At 32.8% G+C, this 18,638-nt stretch overlaps 2 protein-coding genes across 7 annotated transcripts; one reads left to right on the plus strand and one right to left on the minus strand.

The window, feature by feature from the left end:
- Nucleotides 1-440: 440 nt before the first annotated feature.
- Nucleotides 441-3,698, minus strand: LOC110604511 (glutathione S-transferase TCHQD). 5 transcript variants are annotated; one of them, XM_021742707.2, is made up of 3 exons: nucleotides 3,519-3,698; nucleotides 2,008-2,400; nucleotides 441-1,749 (listed from the first exon to the last, which is right to left on the minus strand). In XM_021742707.2, exons 2-3 carry the CDS (start codon nucleotides 2,214-2,216, stop codon nucleotides 1,155-1,157), a joined length of 804 nt encoding a protein of 267 aa, XP_021598399.1. In that variant the 5' UTR covers nucleotides 2,217-2,400; nucleotides 3,519-3,698; the 3' UTR covers nucleotides 441-1,154. The 5 variants fall into 5 exon arrangements, with proteins under 5 accessions (XP_021598399.1, XP_043810218.1, XP_043810219.1 ...); XM_043954283.1 differs by having other exon boundaries at nucleotides 2,008-2,578; nucleotides 3,519-3,685; XM_043954284.1 differs by having other exon boundaries at nucleotides 441-1,031; nucleotides 1,130-1,749; nucleotides 2,008-3,685.
- A 10,186-nt stretch (nucleotides 3,699-13,884) lies between these two features.
- Nucleotides 13,885-18,097, plus strand: LOC110609470 (probable receptor-like serine/threonine-protein kinase At5g57670). 2 transcript variants are annotated; one of them, XM_021749056.2, is made up of 10 exons: nucleotides 13,885-14,381; nucleotides 14,475-14,572; nucleotides 14,838-15,087; nucleotides 15,174-15,884; nucleotides 15,973-16,221; nucleotides 16,323-16,486; nucleotides 16,583-16,662; nucleotides 16,825-16,972; nucleotides 17,060-17,209; nucleotides 17,474-18,097. In XM_021749056.2, exons 1-10 carry the CDS (start codon nucleotides 14,219-14,221, stop codon nucleotides 17,714-17,716), a joined length of 2,256 nt encoding a protein of 751 aa, XP_021604748.1. In that variant the 5' UTR covers nucleotides 13,885-14,218; the 3' UTR covers nucleotides 17,717-18,097. The 2 variants fall into 2 exon arrangements, with proteins under 2 accessions (XP_021604748.1, XP_021604749.1); XM_021749057.2 differs by having other exon boundaries at nucleotides 13,886-14,381; nucleotides 14,838-15,075.
- The last annotated feature ends 541 nt before the right edge of the window (nucleotides 18,098-18,638 follow it).

Below are 18,638 nucleotides of genomic sequence, written 5' to 3' on the forward strand. Positions count from 1 at the left end.
ATCTTCCAATGCACAAGAGAGAGAGAGAGAATCTTGATGATGGAGAAGGCGGATGACCGTTTCTTCAATTATCTTTGCAATCTATTTTTGTAATTTCTGTTGCAAATTTTCCACCAAATGGTAAAAACTTGTTATTTGGATCTCTTATTGACTCTGGAAAATTGGAAGCTTGTTGATCTAATCAGTGGTAGCTGTTACAGAACTTGCAAATTCAATGATAGTTTGGGAAACTAAATAATCATAATACGGCACAGAACATGAGCAATTTACTATTTATCATAAAAAGATCCATCTCAAGGAAAAAAGAAAACGATGAGTTTGAGAATTGCTGCTTACTTTGTTTTATTGATGCATTTCCCGCTTTCAAAATTATAATAGTCTCTTACATAATAGAATTGCTAAACTTACTTGGAGGATTGGGAAAAGAAAAAGAAAAGATGTGAAGATAACGTTTTGTAATTACAGGATAAAGTGCAAATACATGATGAAAATGCTCACTGGTGCATTGGCATTGGTGCAAAACTCATTCTCCTCCACAGAGGACTACCAACTACTCGCAGCAAACAATGCATGACCTTGCACATTTTACTCATATGCGATGCAATATTTATTTAGCAGATGAATACATAGATTTGTGTAAATGTGGCTGATGCATATATTTGTGTAAATGTGGCTAATGCATACGTTCATTTTCCTCTAATTCTGGTTGTGTAGACTGAAAGTTCCCTTTTCTCACAGACAAACGTGATTGTGATGTGGGGTATTTTATCATCTTACAGCTAGCACTCCACCTGCCCATTTTTCTTGTTTTGATTGTCGTTGCACAACCAACTCATCATATCCTAACTGGGAGTTCTTCATCAATATAAACTAATTTTTGTTATGGGTATATCATGGCGTATGCTTTTATATTGCATGATGTTAGCCGACCAAGTAGATATATCCCCCGCTTGTTCGGGTTGGCATCATCTTTCATTCGCTATCTCATAAAAATTCCAGTGATGCATTATTCTTTACAAATGCTCTGTCCACTGCCACAGTACATATTCAACCTTAGTGCTTCTTCTGTTCGTCACAAAGTTGCCATTATGTTAATAAAATATTCGAAACTCGGTACAAAAAAACTTACTGATTCACAGAGTTGGTACTTTTCATCAGAATTTCCTCAACAGACTTCGGATACGAACAAACGACCAGGTTTTTATTAGTGTTTTATATCTTCTCCAGCCATTGAAATACCTCCCAATCACCTTTCTATAGCTAGGCCTCTGCTGCACCAAAATCCAGTACTCAGCAATATTTGGCCTGCTACTTATATACTCATCTTCCAAATTCAAGAGTACCAAGCGAGCCAGCACGGGGATCAGCATTGCGTCTGCCATTGAGAACTCTTCCCCTCCTAAATATGATGTTTCACTCAACTTGGTTTCGACCTCCTCGAGAAGTTGAACGAGGTGTTCTTTGCTTCGTTTCACAACTTCAGGATTTTTCAACTTGTCTTCAGTTTCGTAAGCTTCTTTTAGCTTACGGTGGTAAGCACTTGCTAGATCAGGGGATTCAGCCATTCGAGCAATCACCACACGCCTTATGAATTTTGAAATGGTGAGACGATATTTCTCAGGGACGTGAGCAAGCGTGAAAAACTTGGGGTTCCATTCTTGTATCTTCTGCATCCATTCAATAACTTCTCTGCTACTAAAGGAATTCTCATCAGCACCTGCTGAGACAACTGCAATTCTTTCAATGTACCTGCAAATTACTTATCACTTCAGTTCAAAGTCTTATCCTCCTCTCTAGATCAGGTGTGTTTGGGAAAAAAAAAGGGATTTTCAATAACAGGTGACCATTTAATTCTGATAAAACACAGAAGTGAATGAACATGAAGACAATGTGTCAATTGTTCCATAAGAGTGTCTTTCCTATAAAACCATAATGGTCCTCATGGAAATCAAGTTTCAGATGCTATGCAACAGAAACAGAACAGCAAGAGTGAAGGATAAGGCATACTGGATCATCTCAATAGTGTCAAAAATGATGTGGGAGCCATTCTGGAAAACGGGGAGCTTTCCACTTGGATTTTTCCTGAAGAATGAAGCATCCATATTCTTTCCTGTTATTGGATTGACATGATGCGACGTGTAGTCTATGCCCTTCTCTTCCAAAGCGAGTCTCACCTTCTGGCTATCCAGAGAGTAAGGATGGTGATAAAACTGCATGATTCAATTAGCACTACCTCACAGGCTGTTACTAGTGGTTCGAAAAATTGGGAAGCTATCACGTCAACTTCAAATTATCTTGAAACATCAATGAGCACAAGAGAGTACATCAAAGGCTGCAACCAATTCACGACAGACATGCGAGCCAGCGTCCTTCACTATCTCTCAAGACAATTAAGATTGGCTGAAAAGTATTCAGTAAAAGCTGTAAATGAAGCCATCTGTAGCAGTACTAAAAGATACACACAACATGCAATGGCAAATTCCCAGAGTATAGATGCAGAAGAAGGGAACCAATTATACAAACAGCTATGGCTCTCTTTCTACTTCAAAGTATTTGGGACGTCAGAACCCTGATCTACCTACATGAAAATGAAATTTTACTAGCTCCCATAATTGTCGTGACAGTTTACAAAGAAAAAATAAGTCAATCATCTTCATGTGTGACAAATGTCAATTTCTATAAAGGAATAAACCTTATTATTTGGATAAAACTAAGATTTTTTGCGGTTCATATGTTAGCATAGATGTGCAGAGAAAGGCCAACTAGAAGAAAAATTTTAAATTCAAGAATTGGAGATATGCAGTCTTGTGTGCATAAACTTGCACATATTTAGATTCCATTCTGCTTTTAAAATCCATCAAAGATTGCACAAACAAATCCAGCCCTAATCAGCATACTGTATTTCCTTGATTTGTAAGGATAATTTCATCACCAAGGAGAGTATGATCAAATCAACAATATTAGGTACATCATCAACAAAAACAGTGCTTAATCGATTACGAAATCATTCCCTTCTCACAACTAATCAAACAAAATCACATTATAAATTAGTCCAAACAAACAAGGCATTGATGCTTGAAATGCTCAAAACAACAATTAGCTCCTAAAAGCCAAGAACAGGCAGATGGACAGTCTCTATCAAAACTAACCATCCAGTTCAAACACTATACACCCAATCTGTCAAACCCAGATTGGAGGAAAAAAAAATCATCCTTTACGGATGAAATTCATAAAAGAAGAAGCAACCCAGATCACATACAATGCTTAACCATGCAAAACTTGAAGAATTACAGCTCAAATTGAAAAGAAACAACTAGCAAGGTATAAAAGGAGAAAAAACAAATTGGAAAAGCAGTCCACTCCCCAATCAACCAGTATAAATAAAGGGGCAAAAAAGGTGAAACCTTTTCAACTAAATATGGCAGTGAAATTCACAAGGATATAACCCAAATCATGAAAATAAACCAAACGAGAAATTATGACAAAACTGAAAAGATAGAGTATTGACTGAGACTTACCCAGAAGAGAAGAGAAGAGAAGAGAGGGAATTTCTTGCTTACTGTTTTGAGATATGTGCGTGTGCACAGAAAAAGATGCCAACTTTTGCTGAACGTAAAAGGGAATAACGAGTTAAAAAGAGAGTGAAATTTTGTGAAGGGAAAAGAAAAAAACAAAAAATGGGCAAACGGAGCATTCTTATTCTCTGCTTCGTTGCTTCGAATTAAAAAGCAAGGATCCATCGCTGTCCGTAAGAAGAGTGGTAGGCCTACTCGCTTGCGCGTCGATTATCATACCACTCGCTCAATTTAATTTCTATGCATTTTTATTTCTTTTCTTATAATTCAAAAATTTTTTAATGGTGAATTGAGAAAAATCTCTGAGTAATGACACTGTAGTAGGTTGATTCTTGTGACAGAGTATTATTATTAAAAACCTCTTTAGTTTATATAATAAAAAATAATGAAAAATATAAAATAATTAATGACAAATTTAAAATATTAATTTATTTTTATATTAAAATAAAAAAATATATATATAATATATATTTAAATTAATAATAGAAACATGCTTTTGCACATGAAAGGAAGTAATAGATTTGACATAAATTACATTAAATGATGAAAATATTACTATAGAAATTAGATTTAGCAAGAGCTTATTAGCTAGAGTTCCGGCAGGTTTTGATTTGGCTTTAATCCCAAATTGGCCGTTTTAATTTATACAAGGGAAGGATTTAAATTATATATATAAATTGATTTCTGTACAAAATGATGAAATCTAATTTTATTAAATACAAAATTTGAAAAAAAGTATTTTTCTTTTTACAATATAAATACAAACAATTGAAATACAAATTAAAATAATGGAAATTCCATTTATAGTGAGTGGACGAGTAGCAAAAGAATCGGAATCTAATGAGAAAGTGCAGTGCAGGTAGCTCATTTGATTAATTTAATTTAAAATTTTATATTTATAAAAATCGAATCAAATTAATTTTATTAAAAATTAAATTAAATTTAATTAATCTAATAAAATTTAATTTAATTTGTTGAGTTTAAATTTTTAATAAATTTTTTATTTTATATACATTATTTTTAATATTTTAAAATTTAATTAAAATATTTTAATTTTAATTATAATCTAATCTTTCTATATTATTAAAAATAATATACTATTATCATTAATCAGTTTAATTTAATTTTTTTAATCAAATTTAAATTGAATTAAATAAATAAAAAGTTAAATTAAAATTTTAAATTAATTTGATTCGATATTTTTTATATTTTTATTTATTTTAATTTATTACTCGCTTGTTTATAATTTTTACTAATTTTTAATTATTTTAAAATTATTTTTTTATATTATAATATAAATTAGTTATTATAAAAATATTAATAAAATTTTAAATTTAAAAAATAGTTTAATTTTTTTAATTAAAAAAATATTTTGCATTATATTTTTTGTGAAATAAATAGTGTAGATTTTTATATGTGTTTTGAAGCAAGCTTTAGTTAAGCGTTATTATATTAAGTTTTAGAATTGATACACCCAAATAAACTAAAATATTTATATAATCTCTCTCCCAAGTGATATTCGATAGTGTTCTAGAAACGACATTCTGGTTCCTTCCAAATACCAAATCTATTTCTTTTTATCATTTACGTCCTGTGTTCTCTGTTTGGGTCTTAAGCCTATATGGGTTTGTTGTTGGGCTTCATCCATTTAACTGTAGGCTGATCTATGGAAAAATATTGCCTAATAAAGAAGATTGAATTTATATTTTATATTAGGAAAAATTATTTTTTAGTTTTTGAGATATAGTGTAATTAATGGATTCGTTTTTTTATTTTTAGAATTCAACACTTTCATTTTTAAGATTTAATTCTGTTAAAATTAGAAGTTATTTTGTAAAAAATATCATTAATAATAGAAAAAATGGCCGAATTATCCATTCTAAAATCTAATACTTTAGTTTTTGAAATTTAATTTTTATAAATTTATAGGTTATTCTTTCAAAGAATTGAAAGAAAAAAAATATGTTTTCGTTCCTAAAATATTACATAATTAACAGATTTATTTTTTTATTTTTTGAATTCAACACTTTAGTTTTTAAATTTTAATTTCGTCAAAATTTAAGAAGAAAATTTCAAATTTAATCTCTATAAATAAATAAAAATTTCAATAAATTTAATATTTAAATTCAGCAAAAATAATAAAAATTAAAATATATAAAATTTAAATTATTAAAAATAAAAAGTTAAAACTCAATAAAAATTATTTTTGTGATGTCATTCGCTATCGATTACTGTTCGCTATTTGAAATTTTATTAAAATATTTTTAATATTTTAAAAAATATACTAATTAATTTTTTATTAATTTCAGTCGTTAAGTATTATAAAAAGAAATCTAAAATATCCTTGATATGAGAGACTAATTAGTAAACTTTTAATAATTTGAGGGACTAACTAATAATTTTTTTAAAATTATAGAGACTAAATAGTAAAATATTTAGTGATAAAATTAATAGAGAAATTAACTATTAGACTTTTTAAAATATTAGAGATATTTTAATATATTTTTCAAAATTGAGGGATTAAGTAATGAGTTTTTTCATATTATAAGAATTAAATAATAATTTTTTTCATTTTATTATTGATAAGAATATTTTTAAGATTATATTTATAGGTGAAAATAAGAAATTTTTGATGGAGAGATTTTAAATTTTAATGGAATTAAATTTTACGAACGAAAGTGTTAGAATTCTAAAAATAGAGGATAAATCTATTAATTATGCTATATTTTAGGAATTAAAAATAATTTTTTTTATATTAATATATAATATAAAATAATAATAAATTTACATAATTACACTATGAATATATATAAATTCGGGTTATACAAAAATTTAATGTACATTACTTCTAAAGCATTTAGTCTCTTATTTGTTTTGCTATATATATATATATATATATAATTATAAATTTATATTTCATTAGCATTATTTTTTTGTACTTCCGATAAATTAAATAATTATCCAATTATACACAGTAAAAGTTCAAATTAAAATTTAAAAAAAATAAAATAAAATAAAGTACAAACATTTAATTGCTAAAATTAGAAGCCTAAATTCAAGATTTTTGTATAGAAACAAAAAAAAAATCCAAATGGACCAACCTTTAGAAGAAGGGATTAAATCCAATAGAATTTAAGAAGCCCAAGTTTTTTGGTACAACCTTAAAACACTGTTTAAAAAAATTCTAAAATTCCATGTGAAGCGTTAAATGCTGAAAGGTCCACCGAGATGTCCTGATTGAAAATACAGTTAACTCAATGTAACCGTTGATTAACAAGACAAACAACAAACTTTTAAATACTGCTTTTAATAATTAATTAATTAATTTAAAAAATTCCATCTAAGATTTAGTGGGTTTATGATTCATTGACAGTAAAGCCGCCACCAACTGACAAGTTACGTTTCCCTTTCTGCAGTGTCCTTTTTGGTTAATCTGTCGTTTTGCAGTTCCAAACCTGAGTTTAACTGCCAATTGTTAGGAGCAAAGCACAGGGCTTCTCTAATTAAGCAACAAGGAATCATTATTTCTCTTGCAGCAATTTGAGTATGACCCAAGTGCCTTCAACTTGTTATGTTAATCATTTTAAAATGTGGTTAAGCTTTTCGTTTGTTGGGATTTGTGTTAGCTGACACGTTTTAGGCCATTTTTCAAGGCAAATTGGCTTTACTCAATTGCCCCCTCTTTAATCAAATATTGAGGCGGAAGTTTACTAACGCAGAAACCCAGACAACTTCTCGTTAATTTTGTGAAAATTGGATTGAATTTGTTTATTATTAAAATAAAAAAATTAATTTTTTATTAAAATATAATTAGGGCATGTATTCTGGCAGTGGCCAGAACGTAATGCCAATTAGGCGTTGTACATGAAGCCCCACAAAAATCTGAAATTGAAGATTAGTGTTTTGTGTTGCGAACTTCCGTACGACAACGAGCCCCCACGATATCTTAGCTACCTGACTTTGCAAGATCACGTCCATAAATATATTAATAATATATTTCCCATGTCTTTATTATTATTATTTATTTTATGATAGAAATTGTGTTAAGAATATTTTTAAATTGTTAAAAATTGTCTTATTATAATAATTAATTGAATACTATGTATACCTAAACTTCTTTATAGATTAAATGCACAAGTCAATACTTAACTGTACGATTAAAAAAATATCAATTTTTTTACATGTCTTTATCATTAATTATTTATTATTTTAATATTCACATAAAAGATTGTCATTTAATATTTTTCAAAATATTACTTATTTTTAATATTTAATATTTTTATTTTTATTTTATTTATTTTATATTTGTTAGAGCCAATAATTTGACATTTAGCTAATGGTAATTGATTATGATAATGTAATATTGATTTTTTTTTAAATTGAGTTGAATTGAAACACACATAAAAATAATATTATAATATATAAAAACAAAATAAATCACTTTCCAAAGTCCAGTGCGGAGGTTGATTCTTCCTGCTAATGTCTCTTTCCCTTCCATTTTTGCTCCTACTGCTAATGTCTCTTTCCCTTCCATTTTTGCTCCTATGAATGCAGAAGTTGAGTTTTCCTAGCCTATAGGAATTCGATGTTTGGCCTTAGCACTAAATTGAGCGCCTTCGCTCCTTGATATCTTTTTTTGGACCTCCTGCTGATCAATAATATCTTAAGACCTGCAGATCATCGTCACTTGAATGCATGTAGTGGAGATGGACGAGTTATTTGCTAATGCCATCCATTATGTACTGGAGAGTGCTTTTTGCACTTACATATTCCATGAGCGATTTAAAGTCTTGAGGCGAGAGCTTCGGGCAAACAAGACAGGCAGGGCTTGAGCCTTGAGCACAGGGCGAAATCTGCCGATGATCAAGTGGTTCTGTTACAGTGTCAAGTTTTGGAGTTGCAAACTCAGTCTGACAGGGCTTAAGCTGCTTCTATCAGGATCACTAAGCTTGAGGTGGAACTTAAGGAAACAGTGGCCTAAGGAAGGGAGATGCTTATTCAAGGCCATGTTTCGATGAAGAAGGAGCTGGTGAAGTGTTTTATTTTTTAGGTTTTCTCCTGGATAGACAACATTCTCCCTAATGAGGAAGACGAGGGTAAGGGGGAGCATTCTGAAGATACTCCCGTCAATGGGGAGCGTGCTGGAGACATTCCTTCCGATCTAGCGGGAGCCGTCTTACGACCTAGCCTGGCAAAAACTGCCTTATGGTCTTGACTAGCGGGACTAGCTCTCAAGAGGTCTAGCAGGTGTCGCCTTACGACCTGACTTGGTGAAAACTGCCTTATGGCCTTGATTAGTGGGACTAGTGACTGAGTGGTCTGGCGGGAGCCATCTTACAATCTAGCCTGACAGAAACTACCTTAGAGCCTTGATCAGTGGGACCAGCGTCCGAGAAATCTGGTGAGTACTGCTTTACGATCTCGCCTGGTGAAAACTACCTTATGACCTTAATTAGTGGGACCAACGCTCAAGTGGTCTGGCGGAAGCCACCTTACGGCCTTGGACTGTCCTAGGGTCACTTTGAATTGTTTTAATAGATATAGGAAGAAGGTAATCTATTATTCCTGTTCTTCGGAGAACGTATCACATGAAAATGCCTAATTGTTTATTCAAAGAATATTCTTTACCTACATGTGAGGGTGGAACCACTCGGTTTACTGAATGGCTGACTTATGAGATTTTAAGTGGACAATTCCCACGAGTGATAGGCTCCTAAGATTTTCATAATTTGCTTATCTACTCAGTAATTATATTTGTAGTCTACCTAACCCTTTCATGGTCCTTTCGTAATTATATGTATGACTCTTACGGGCTCTCTACCAGGGGTTATCTCAATGGTTGTATCCTCGGGTTCATATCTTTTTTCTTCTTTACCCTTCCTTGTGAACTTTGGAAGGGTGTCATCTTTTATTTGTCTTTCGATCTCGTCCTTCAGTTGTATGGCCTTGATCTTCATGGAAGTAATAATACTTTGTCTATCTCATTTATCCGTCTTTTTGGGATTAAGTTTGGGAGGCCACTTGATTTTTTTATTATTTTTTCTAATCTACATCAAGATACGGGCTCGTGAGTCGCTTAGAAGAATATAGTTCTTATACTTACCCTGTTCGTCCCTCTTTCACAAGATGGGATAGCTCTTGTAATTTCCTTCATGTTCCCGTTTCTCGTCCGATTCGTCTTCAAATTCAACTCTTATTTTGGGCTTCAAGTTGGCTGCTTCGGTTTGGGCCCTTGAGGTGTCTACAGAAGTTTCATCCCTTCTCCTAGAGTGCATTTTTAATACATCTTCCCAAGTCTTATACTGCTCGAGAGTAGTCTGCAACCTTTGGATATACTGGAGTATTTGCTTATTGTTTAAATTATTGAGGTCTGCTTCGTTGATCACTGGGGGTGTGTTTTCTCTGTTATCTAGGGTACAAAAAATGATGACTTCCTCATTCATAGCGATATTAACAGCTGCTCTAGGACTACTGGCCATTTTGAGAGTGTGGAAAAATGATGAAAAACTGATCGTGATCCAAATGAATAAAGGGGATTCAATGGATCTCCCAACAGCGAAACTAAATAATGTAAGCTAAGATTTAAACTGATGACACGTCTATAATGAAACTAAGCAGCGATTGGCTGGGACCTGCAAGGGAGACAACGTGAGGTGCTGGTGGTGGGTGCTCATGATAGCGACTTCAACGCTCAAGTCAGTAACTGAATGAGAGAAAGTATAATGGAATGTTGCCTTCGTCTTTGTGGTTCTTCTCCCTTTATACTGTAAGATATTAGGATGAACATGGTATTTCTTTATTAATCTGGCGGTAATTCGATCGTTTACTTGATACGGGACATAACCAACTATTTAGGTGGAAATCTTTCGATTATAGGTATAATAGAGATATGTTATGTTATATTTGATAACAATAACTTTACGCAGAGACTCGCTTTGTTGAAAGAAGGCAAGTCTTTTAGTGATAATTCAGGTGCTAAGGTGTTTAAATCTTTCTTATTTCGAAACGGACCACGTCTTCGGCTTATCGATCCATTACTACGTGCACCTATCTCGTGATAACAGCTCATACCTCAGTTTTAACGATGGTTATGTAGCATCAATAATGAAGATTTATTGTCCGTTTGATATGATTTATTTTATAAGAAAATAATTTAAATAAATTTATATTAAATTATATTATATTTTATTTTATTTAAAAATAAAAATTTTATTAGTTAAAAAAATAATTTTTTTTTATTTTAAATAATACAATAAATAAAATTTTTATTGTAAAGGAGAGTTCATGAATAAACCGAATGATTCATGGATCACATGGATGAGCAAAAACCCGAATGGAAAAGTCAAATGCAAGAACGGTTGATTTGTTGTAATGAAGAGAATGAAAGAATATCACGCATATTTTTAACATTTTGACTTGGTTTTTTCTTTTAACATTTTTTTAATCAACATTTAAAAAGTTAATTTTTAAGAATTCATTGAAAAAATAAAAATAAATTTATAATTAAGATAGATTTACAATTTAGCCTCTGGATACTGCCATTATTAACAAGTCAATATCTGTATTTTTAAAAACTTATTAAAATATCTTTATATTTTTTTTGGTCAACGAAATAGTCATTTCATTATCTTTTTTGTTAAAATTAAATAAAAGATAAGAGAGAAAATTATTAAAATCCAATTTTACCCTCAAATAAAATCATTTATTTAGTATTTGGATATTGTTATTATTAACAAGTTAGTTCTTATATTTTCAAAAATCTATTAAAACATTTTTATCTTTTTTCATATATTAAAACGTACTTATCGTTTCTTTCCGTCAATAAAATAGTCCATATATTTTCTCATATATATTAAAACGTCCTTATAGTTTTTTTCCGTCAACGAAATAGTCATTCCTCATCGTTTCTTTCCGTCAACGAATTGTCCCGAAAAATAAGAAGAAGAAGAAGAAAAAGAAGAAGAAGAAGAAGAAGAGGAAGAAGAGGAAGGAGGAGGAAGATGAGGAAAATAATTGGGAGTAATTTAGTCTTTTATTATATATTTAATGACAAAAATAGGTGGAATGACTATTTTTTTGACGGAGAGAAAATATGAGAACGTTTTAATAGGTTTCTAAAAATACAGAAACTGATTTATTAATAATAGTAATACTCATGGACTAAATTATAAATCTCCCTATAATTTATTATAAACTTATTTTGTCATGCTAATGATGAATTTAAGCTTTAATTTATGTATTATATTTATTTGATTTATGTAAACTTTGTTCAACTTAATTTGTACCAATAATTTTTATGATTAATTTTCGATTACATTTTTAATAGATTTTCGATAACATTATCCAAATTCAATAGAAATATTATTTTTCAAAATAAAAAAAAAACTCCTCAAATTAATCTAAATAAAATTTGTTCCATTGAAGAGTGGTGGGGTTTGAGTACTTTTTGGCACGTGAGACACCGTCACTTCGCACTTGGATATCCACCGACAACTAGAGAAATATCCTCGGGAGAATTAGTTAACAATAATATCTTCACATTAATGGAGGATCAATTGAACGGCTTCCCTGTCTTGGTTCTTCATATTTATATCAATTATGGACATAGGGGAATTAAGGATGATGGTGATGGTGGCGGTGGCGGTGGCGGTGGCGGGCAAGGGCAATGACCCGACCCATCCATGGCCTAGGAGGTGGGACCATCCATCACATGGCTACACAAAGAGCAGCGTCAGTTTCCCCATCAACTTTGCCTTTTGGTGCGTTTTGCTGGTCCTTTTATGTTGGAGCTTTCTTCTTCACAAAAATATAGATTTATAAAGTAATATTTGTTTAACATTTAAATTTTTATAAAATATAATTATTTAATTTATAAATTAGTAAATACATGATTGTGAGTTTTATGAATTATAAAAAATTTAAATATTTTATGTATTTATAAAATTTAGGAATAAAGGAAATGTAATTAAATATAAAAATAAGATCAAATAATGCATTCTGACCAATGCAGCAGTCCATAGCTTTTTTTTTGCCATGCAATTATCTATAATTCGTTAGCTATATCCATCCCTACTTGGAACATATTAAGGAAGAGTGCACGTGGCCAGAAACTTGTGGAGCACGTGGAGGCAGCCGTTGACGTGGGCTCAAATCTATAAAGAGAAGTGTACACGTGGATGTATTTGATTAGAAACCACGTGATTATGGCTTTCGTTGTGCCTCAGCCGATAGGAAACTCAGTGTGTCCACAAAAATAAATAAAATAAAATAAAATTAAGAGTGACTTTATACGCAGTCACGATTCACGAGCAGCCTTCAATTTAAAATTATTATATGGTACAGTCGGCTCCATCATAATATGGTACCGCCGACTAGAAGAATGAATAATCTCCAAAAAATGTTTAATTAAAACAAAGGCCGAAAGCATTAGCATGCCTCAACTCAAATTTGCTTTTACATGAATTCATTTATATTTTTAATTTCTCAAAATAGAAAATTAACCGTATTTTATGAAAGATTTTATTATATTTTTATAAAATTTAATTATTTTAATTATATATTACTTTCTCTATCATATCATTTTTATATATTTTATCTTTCACATATATTTAAAAATAATATAAATGAATGTAATATTTAAAAAATAATTTAAATTTTATTATTTTAATTTATATGAAAGTAATTATAAAATTATTTTTGTAAAATGAAAAAAAATATTATTTTCAATAGCATGACGGGACTTTCTTTAATTATAAAATGGGGGTGCCTTGCCTTGCTATACAAAACAAAAAATTGTCATAACAGTCCTTGATATTATTCCTGAAATGGAATTTAATATTCGGACATAAAGATTGGTTCGAGAAAAGCCTTTATTATAAATATTGAAAAGGTTTAACAATTTCTAAAATTGGAACTTACCAAGTTAAATTGCTTTTCAAACCAACCAATCATAAAATAGTAAAGCCAAAAATAATTGGGATTTTCTTTTTATAGCTGATTTTCAGTGAATAGAGTAATTGTTAAAAATTATTATTTTTTATTAATTAGATATTTTAATATTATTAGAATTATATATGTAAGTTATCCTATGTACAATACACGAGTATATCCGCTCCTCATTAATATTCCACAATATTTAAAAAAAATGATTTTTTTATATAATAATATCTCACTCATTGATTTAGGTCCCATGTCCCTTGCCTGTGGTCCCAATACACCCAAGAAGCAAGATCAGCACCATCCCTCATAAATCAACAGTTCCTTTAATTTATTAACGCATGAAAAATTTTTGAGGGTCCACAAGACATATTCAAACTCAAAATAACTCCATCTATGTCTTCCTTGTATGATTAAGTTGCTTCTTTAGCAAAATACACCCGCATGCACTCTAACATCCCCCCCTGTTCCTGCTCTTGCTCTTCTCTCCATCCCTTTCCCTTTCTATTATGGTCTTGCGACCTTCAAAAGCAAACAACCAAACTGGCGGTTAAGCCAGAGGAAAACGAAAAAACACACCAGCTCTGCGTCTGCACCTTAAATACTATATCAACGCAACCATGACGTTCAGTTTCGGGAGACAAAACGACGAAAAACTAACTCCTAAACAACGTTAAATCTCAGTTGTGAAGCTTGTAGAACTGAAAATGCTGCAGCTTGGACAAGAAGAAATGGCAGTCTCCGGTGGCCGTACGGTGATGGTGGGGGTCAAGCTTGATCCGCAGAGCAGAGAGCTGTTGACATGGGCCATGGTCAAAGTGGCACAACCTGGGGATACGGTTATTGCTCTGCATGTTCTTGGTAATAATGGTAAGTGAATACTAGAAATGATGGTTTGATTGGGTGCTGGTTTTTTTGGTTATTAAGATGGCTTTGATGAATTGGTGAAATGGGTTTGTGTAGAAATCGTAGATCGAGAAGGAAAGTCTTCACTTCTCTCGCTTGTCAAAGCTTTTGACTCTGTTCTAGCCGTCTATGAAGGTTTCTGCAACCTGAAACAGGTCGGTGTATGTTTTAATATCAATTGATCATATCTGCTTTTATTTGCCCTTTTTCTCTTTAATTCGTTTGTCTTCTTGCTCTCTGATAGTTATGATTATTTGCCATCTGTTTGGTTGGTGAGAAAAATGGAAAATATTTACTATTTTTTCTTCCAATCACGTCAAGCACTCTCAGCGGAACTTAATAAAAAAGTCATCCACAGACTTTGAGGTTTTTAGATTTTCAGTTACTTTTACTAAACAGTTGTTGATTTTGGTGGGGCAGGTGGATCTCAAGCTCAAGATATGCAGAGGTTCATCGATACGAAAAGTTTTAGTTAGGGAAGCAAAATCATACTCAGCAGCGAAGGTTATAGTCGGAGCAGCCAGGAGTCACCATACAATCCGGTCACCGACATCTGTTGCTAAATATTGCGCAAAGAAGCTACCAAAGGATTGCTCAGTTCTTGCTGCCAATAATGGGAAAGTTATGTTTCAAAAAGAAGGCTCTCTGGCTAAAATCGGTGGTTCAAATGGTTTGTTCAATTATCTTGTGTTCAGCTTCTAAATTTGGAAATTTTTTGCTTCTGCAGTACAATTAAATATCATGTGGTTGTTGCAGGAGCTGAAGATGATCGCCGGAATGGTCTGCTTAATGTAATTCACAGGTCAATTTCATTAAGTAAGAATTCCAAAGTACTAAATGAAAGCAGTACTGAAAACAACCAGATTTTAGAGCAGTCCTTAGTTAAGGCCCGTCCGAATAGTTTGGGGAATATAATGAAACAGGGTTGCTCAGTTTGTGGAACAGTTGCTAAGTCTCTAGATAATTCATGCAAACAGTCTGCTGAAGAGTCTTCTGATGATAATGGTGGTGATGACAAATCTTTAGCTCTAGTCCCAGTTCCAAAGGTAGAGGCACCTTCCTGTTCAGTTTCTTCTTTGATCAGACAGGTCCCTGAACTGAAACCTGGTTGGCCACTACTTCGCCGTGCATTCTTACCAGACCGACAGTCATCGGATAGATCCTCAGTGAGGCAGATCTCAGTGGTGCAATGGGCAATGAGGTTGCCAAGCAGACAGTTTTCATCATATATCTCCAATTTGGATCACAAACATAATGGTTGTGATCAGGCTGAAAATCAATCGGGTTTAGACGGAGAAAGTGGTGCAATTGTTCCAATTGGTACAGAGAAATTGACAGTTCCAGCTTCTCCTAGCCATCCTAAAAGCCTACCAAAAGAATTGGAGGGTCTTCATGAGAAATATTCTGCAACTTGCAGATTGTTTAATTACCAAGAGCTTCTTGCAGCCACATCTAATTTCTTGGCTGGTTTGTTTTTGTTACTCAAATTAACATTATAAGCAAGTTTATTTCATTTTTGCTTGTGATTGACTAGATTTTCTTTTTTGTTTTTCAGAAAATTTGGTTGGGAAAGGAGGCAGCAGTCAGGTTTATAAAGGTTGCCTCCCCGATGACAAGGAACTTGCTGTGAAAATCTTGAAGCCATCCGAAGATGTATTAAAGGAGTTTGTCTTAGAAATTGAGATCATTACTACCTTAAATCACCAGAACATCATTTCCCTTTTGGGGTTCTGTTTCGAGGAGTACAATTTTCTCCTTGTTTACGATTTCCTATCGAGAGGAAGTCTTGAAGAAAACCTCCATGGTATATTAATTAACAAATTTTCATTTTCAGATTTTGGACTAGATTAGATTTTGGATCAGCATCTAACATACTTTTATGTGACCTTATGTTTTCTTATCCAGGTAATAGAAAGGACCCCCTTGCATTCGGTTGGAGTGAGAGATACAAGGTGGCTGTAGGAGTAGCTGAGGCCTTGGATTATCTTCACACTAAATCTGCTCAGCCTGTGATCCACAGAGATGTTAAATCATCAAATATACTTTTGTCTGATGATTTTGAGCCTCAGGTAATGCATTTTCAACCTTTTAGCATTTTACTTCTTGTATTAAACTTTTTATTCTTTTGAATTTGTAAATGCTGAAGCTTTTTCTTGTTTCTTCAGCTTTCTGATTTTGGACTTGCCAAATGGGCACCAACCTCCTCATCTCATATAATCTGCACTGACGTTGCTGGAACCTTTGGGTATGTAATTTTTATTGCCACATCATTTTTCTTGAACAACAAAAATAGATCTGCCGTCCATGTTTGATTGTTTCCTAAAATACACTAAAAAATCATCTTGAGAATGACAAATTCTTGTAGCTTGTCATCTATTTGTTGGTAAAACTGAATTAATTGCTGCAGTTACTTGGCTCCTGAATACTTCATGTATGGCAAAGTAAACAACAAGATCGATGTCTATGCATATGGTGTTGTACTCCTGGAGCTTCTCTCAGGAAGGAAGCCTATAAGCAATGATCATCCGAAAGGCCAAGAAAGCCTAGTTATGTGGGTATGTCTCTTTAACTGTAGAATTTATCCAGCACCGAGTTTTCTTCTTTGATTTTGGCCTTAAAAGCAACCAAATTAACTTGTCCAGGCAAAGCCAATTCTAGATGATGGGAAGTTCTCCCAATTGCTGGATCCAGGCTTGGGCGATGACTATGATCCTGATCAGATGGAGCGGATGGTTTTAGCTGCCACTCTCTGCATAAAACGTTCGCCACGAGCTAGGCCTCCAATGAGCCTTGTAAGTCATCTTTCTATTACTTCATTGGCTTAGATGTTTTCATACTTGGGCTGTCTGGTAAAACTGGAGAATTTGGCACACGGAGAGTTTTATGCTTGCTGAAATTAGATATTTGATATCTCATTGCCTTAAAGTTTTAGTTTCTTTCTGAAATGTGATCCAAGTGAATGTTCCATGCTTGTCTAGCTTCATGAAGCATCTCAATAATTCCTTATCTTTCCGAATAAAACAAAGATTGAACTCTGTTTCTGTCCTTGTTCAAAGGTTGTGAAGCTCCTCCAAGGGGAAGATGAAGTAACAAAATGGGCAAGGCTGCAAGTTAATACTGCAGAAGAACCAGACATGCTGGACGACGAAGCATGTCCGCGTTCAAATCTAAAGTCTCATCTTAACCTTGCATTGCTTGATGTGGAGGATGACTCACTCTCCATGAGCAGCATTGAGCAAACTATCTCATTGGAGGATTATTTGCAAGGCAGGAGCAGCCGCTCATCAAGCTTTGACTAACCAACTACACATTTCTGGCAAGCAGAATCCCACTAAAACATCAATCACTCTCTGTGATTCGTTTGTATATTCCTTTTGATTTCTTTTTTCCCCTTCATTGCCATGCAGATTTTTGTGGCTTTTTGGGTTTTTACTTGGACAAGATTCACAGATAGGTATAGGATGAGAGGTTGTTTGTGGTGTGCCCTCCTCCTTCCCTTACACAACATAAACAAAGTTTCCAACTTGTTGGGAGTTTTTTTTTTCTTTCAACCTTAAAGGTGTCGGTGGTTGAATGAATCAAGAGTGTAAGTCTGTTGTAACTGTTAAACACAGACCTTACTGTATTTAGAACATTCTCAGATTGAATGAGTAATGCAATAAATTCTTGATTAGTGTAAATGCTTGATGATGCTTTGAAGCTCATTGGATGTGTAGAATATTCAAAAAGTTGCTTGTTCTACTCATTTGTTACCTTGTCATTTGCGAAAGTGCCGATCTTTAGGTCCATGCAAGTCGTTGTCATCCTCAACTAGTGCTCTATTATTGCTGTTGAATTTGCCCTGAAAGCTATACTATACTGTTCCCAGATTCTCTTCTCCTCTCTCATCACCATCCTTACTTGCAGGGAAACTTAATGGGTCCTTGTTTATCTTGTGGTACTGATATTAAGAGGAGTATTGACTATTAAGCACCGCACTTGTATGTTATATCTTTCTCCACCGACAACTATTTTCCATGACATTAACGTATGCACGTTGTAAGTAGGGTAAGGATTGAGTTAATATTTGGGAAATGGTTATTGAAAATTTTGTATTTAAAAACTGTTAAATTTTTGTTGCCTGTTGTTGAGATATCTTCTCCTCCTCTCTTCTCTTCTTCCTCTTTATACTTTGAGACAAGATCAAAGAACAAGAACAACAGCATAAAGTGGGGAAGGTGA

Source organism: Manihot esculenta, chromosome 2, assembly GCF_001659605.2.
Source record: "Manihot esculenta cultivar AM560-2 chromosome 2, M.esculenta_v8, whole genome shotgun sequence".
In the NCBI taxonomy this organism is placed as follows: Eukaryota; Viridiplantae; Streptophyta; class Magnoliopsida; order Malpighiales; family Euphorbiaceae; genus Manihot; species Manihot esculenta.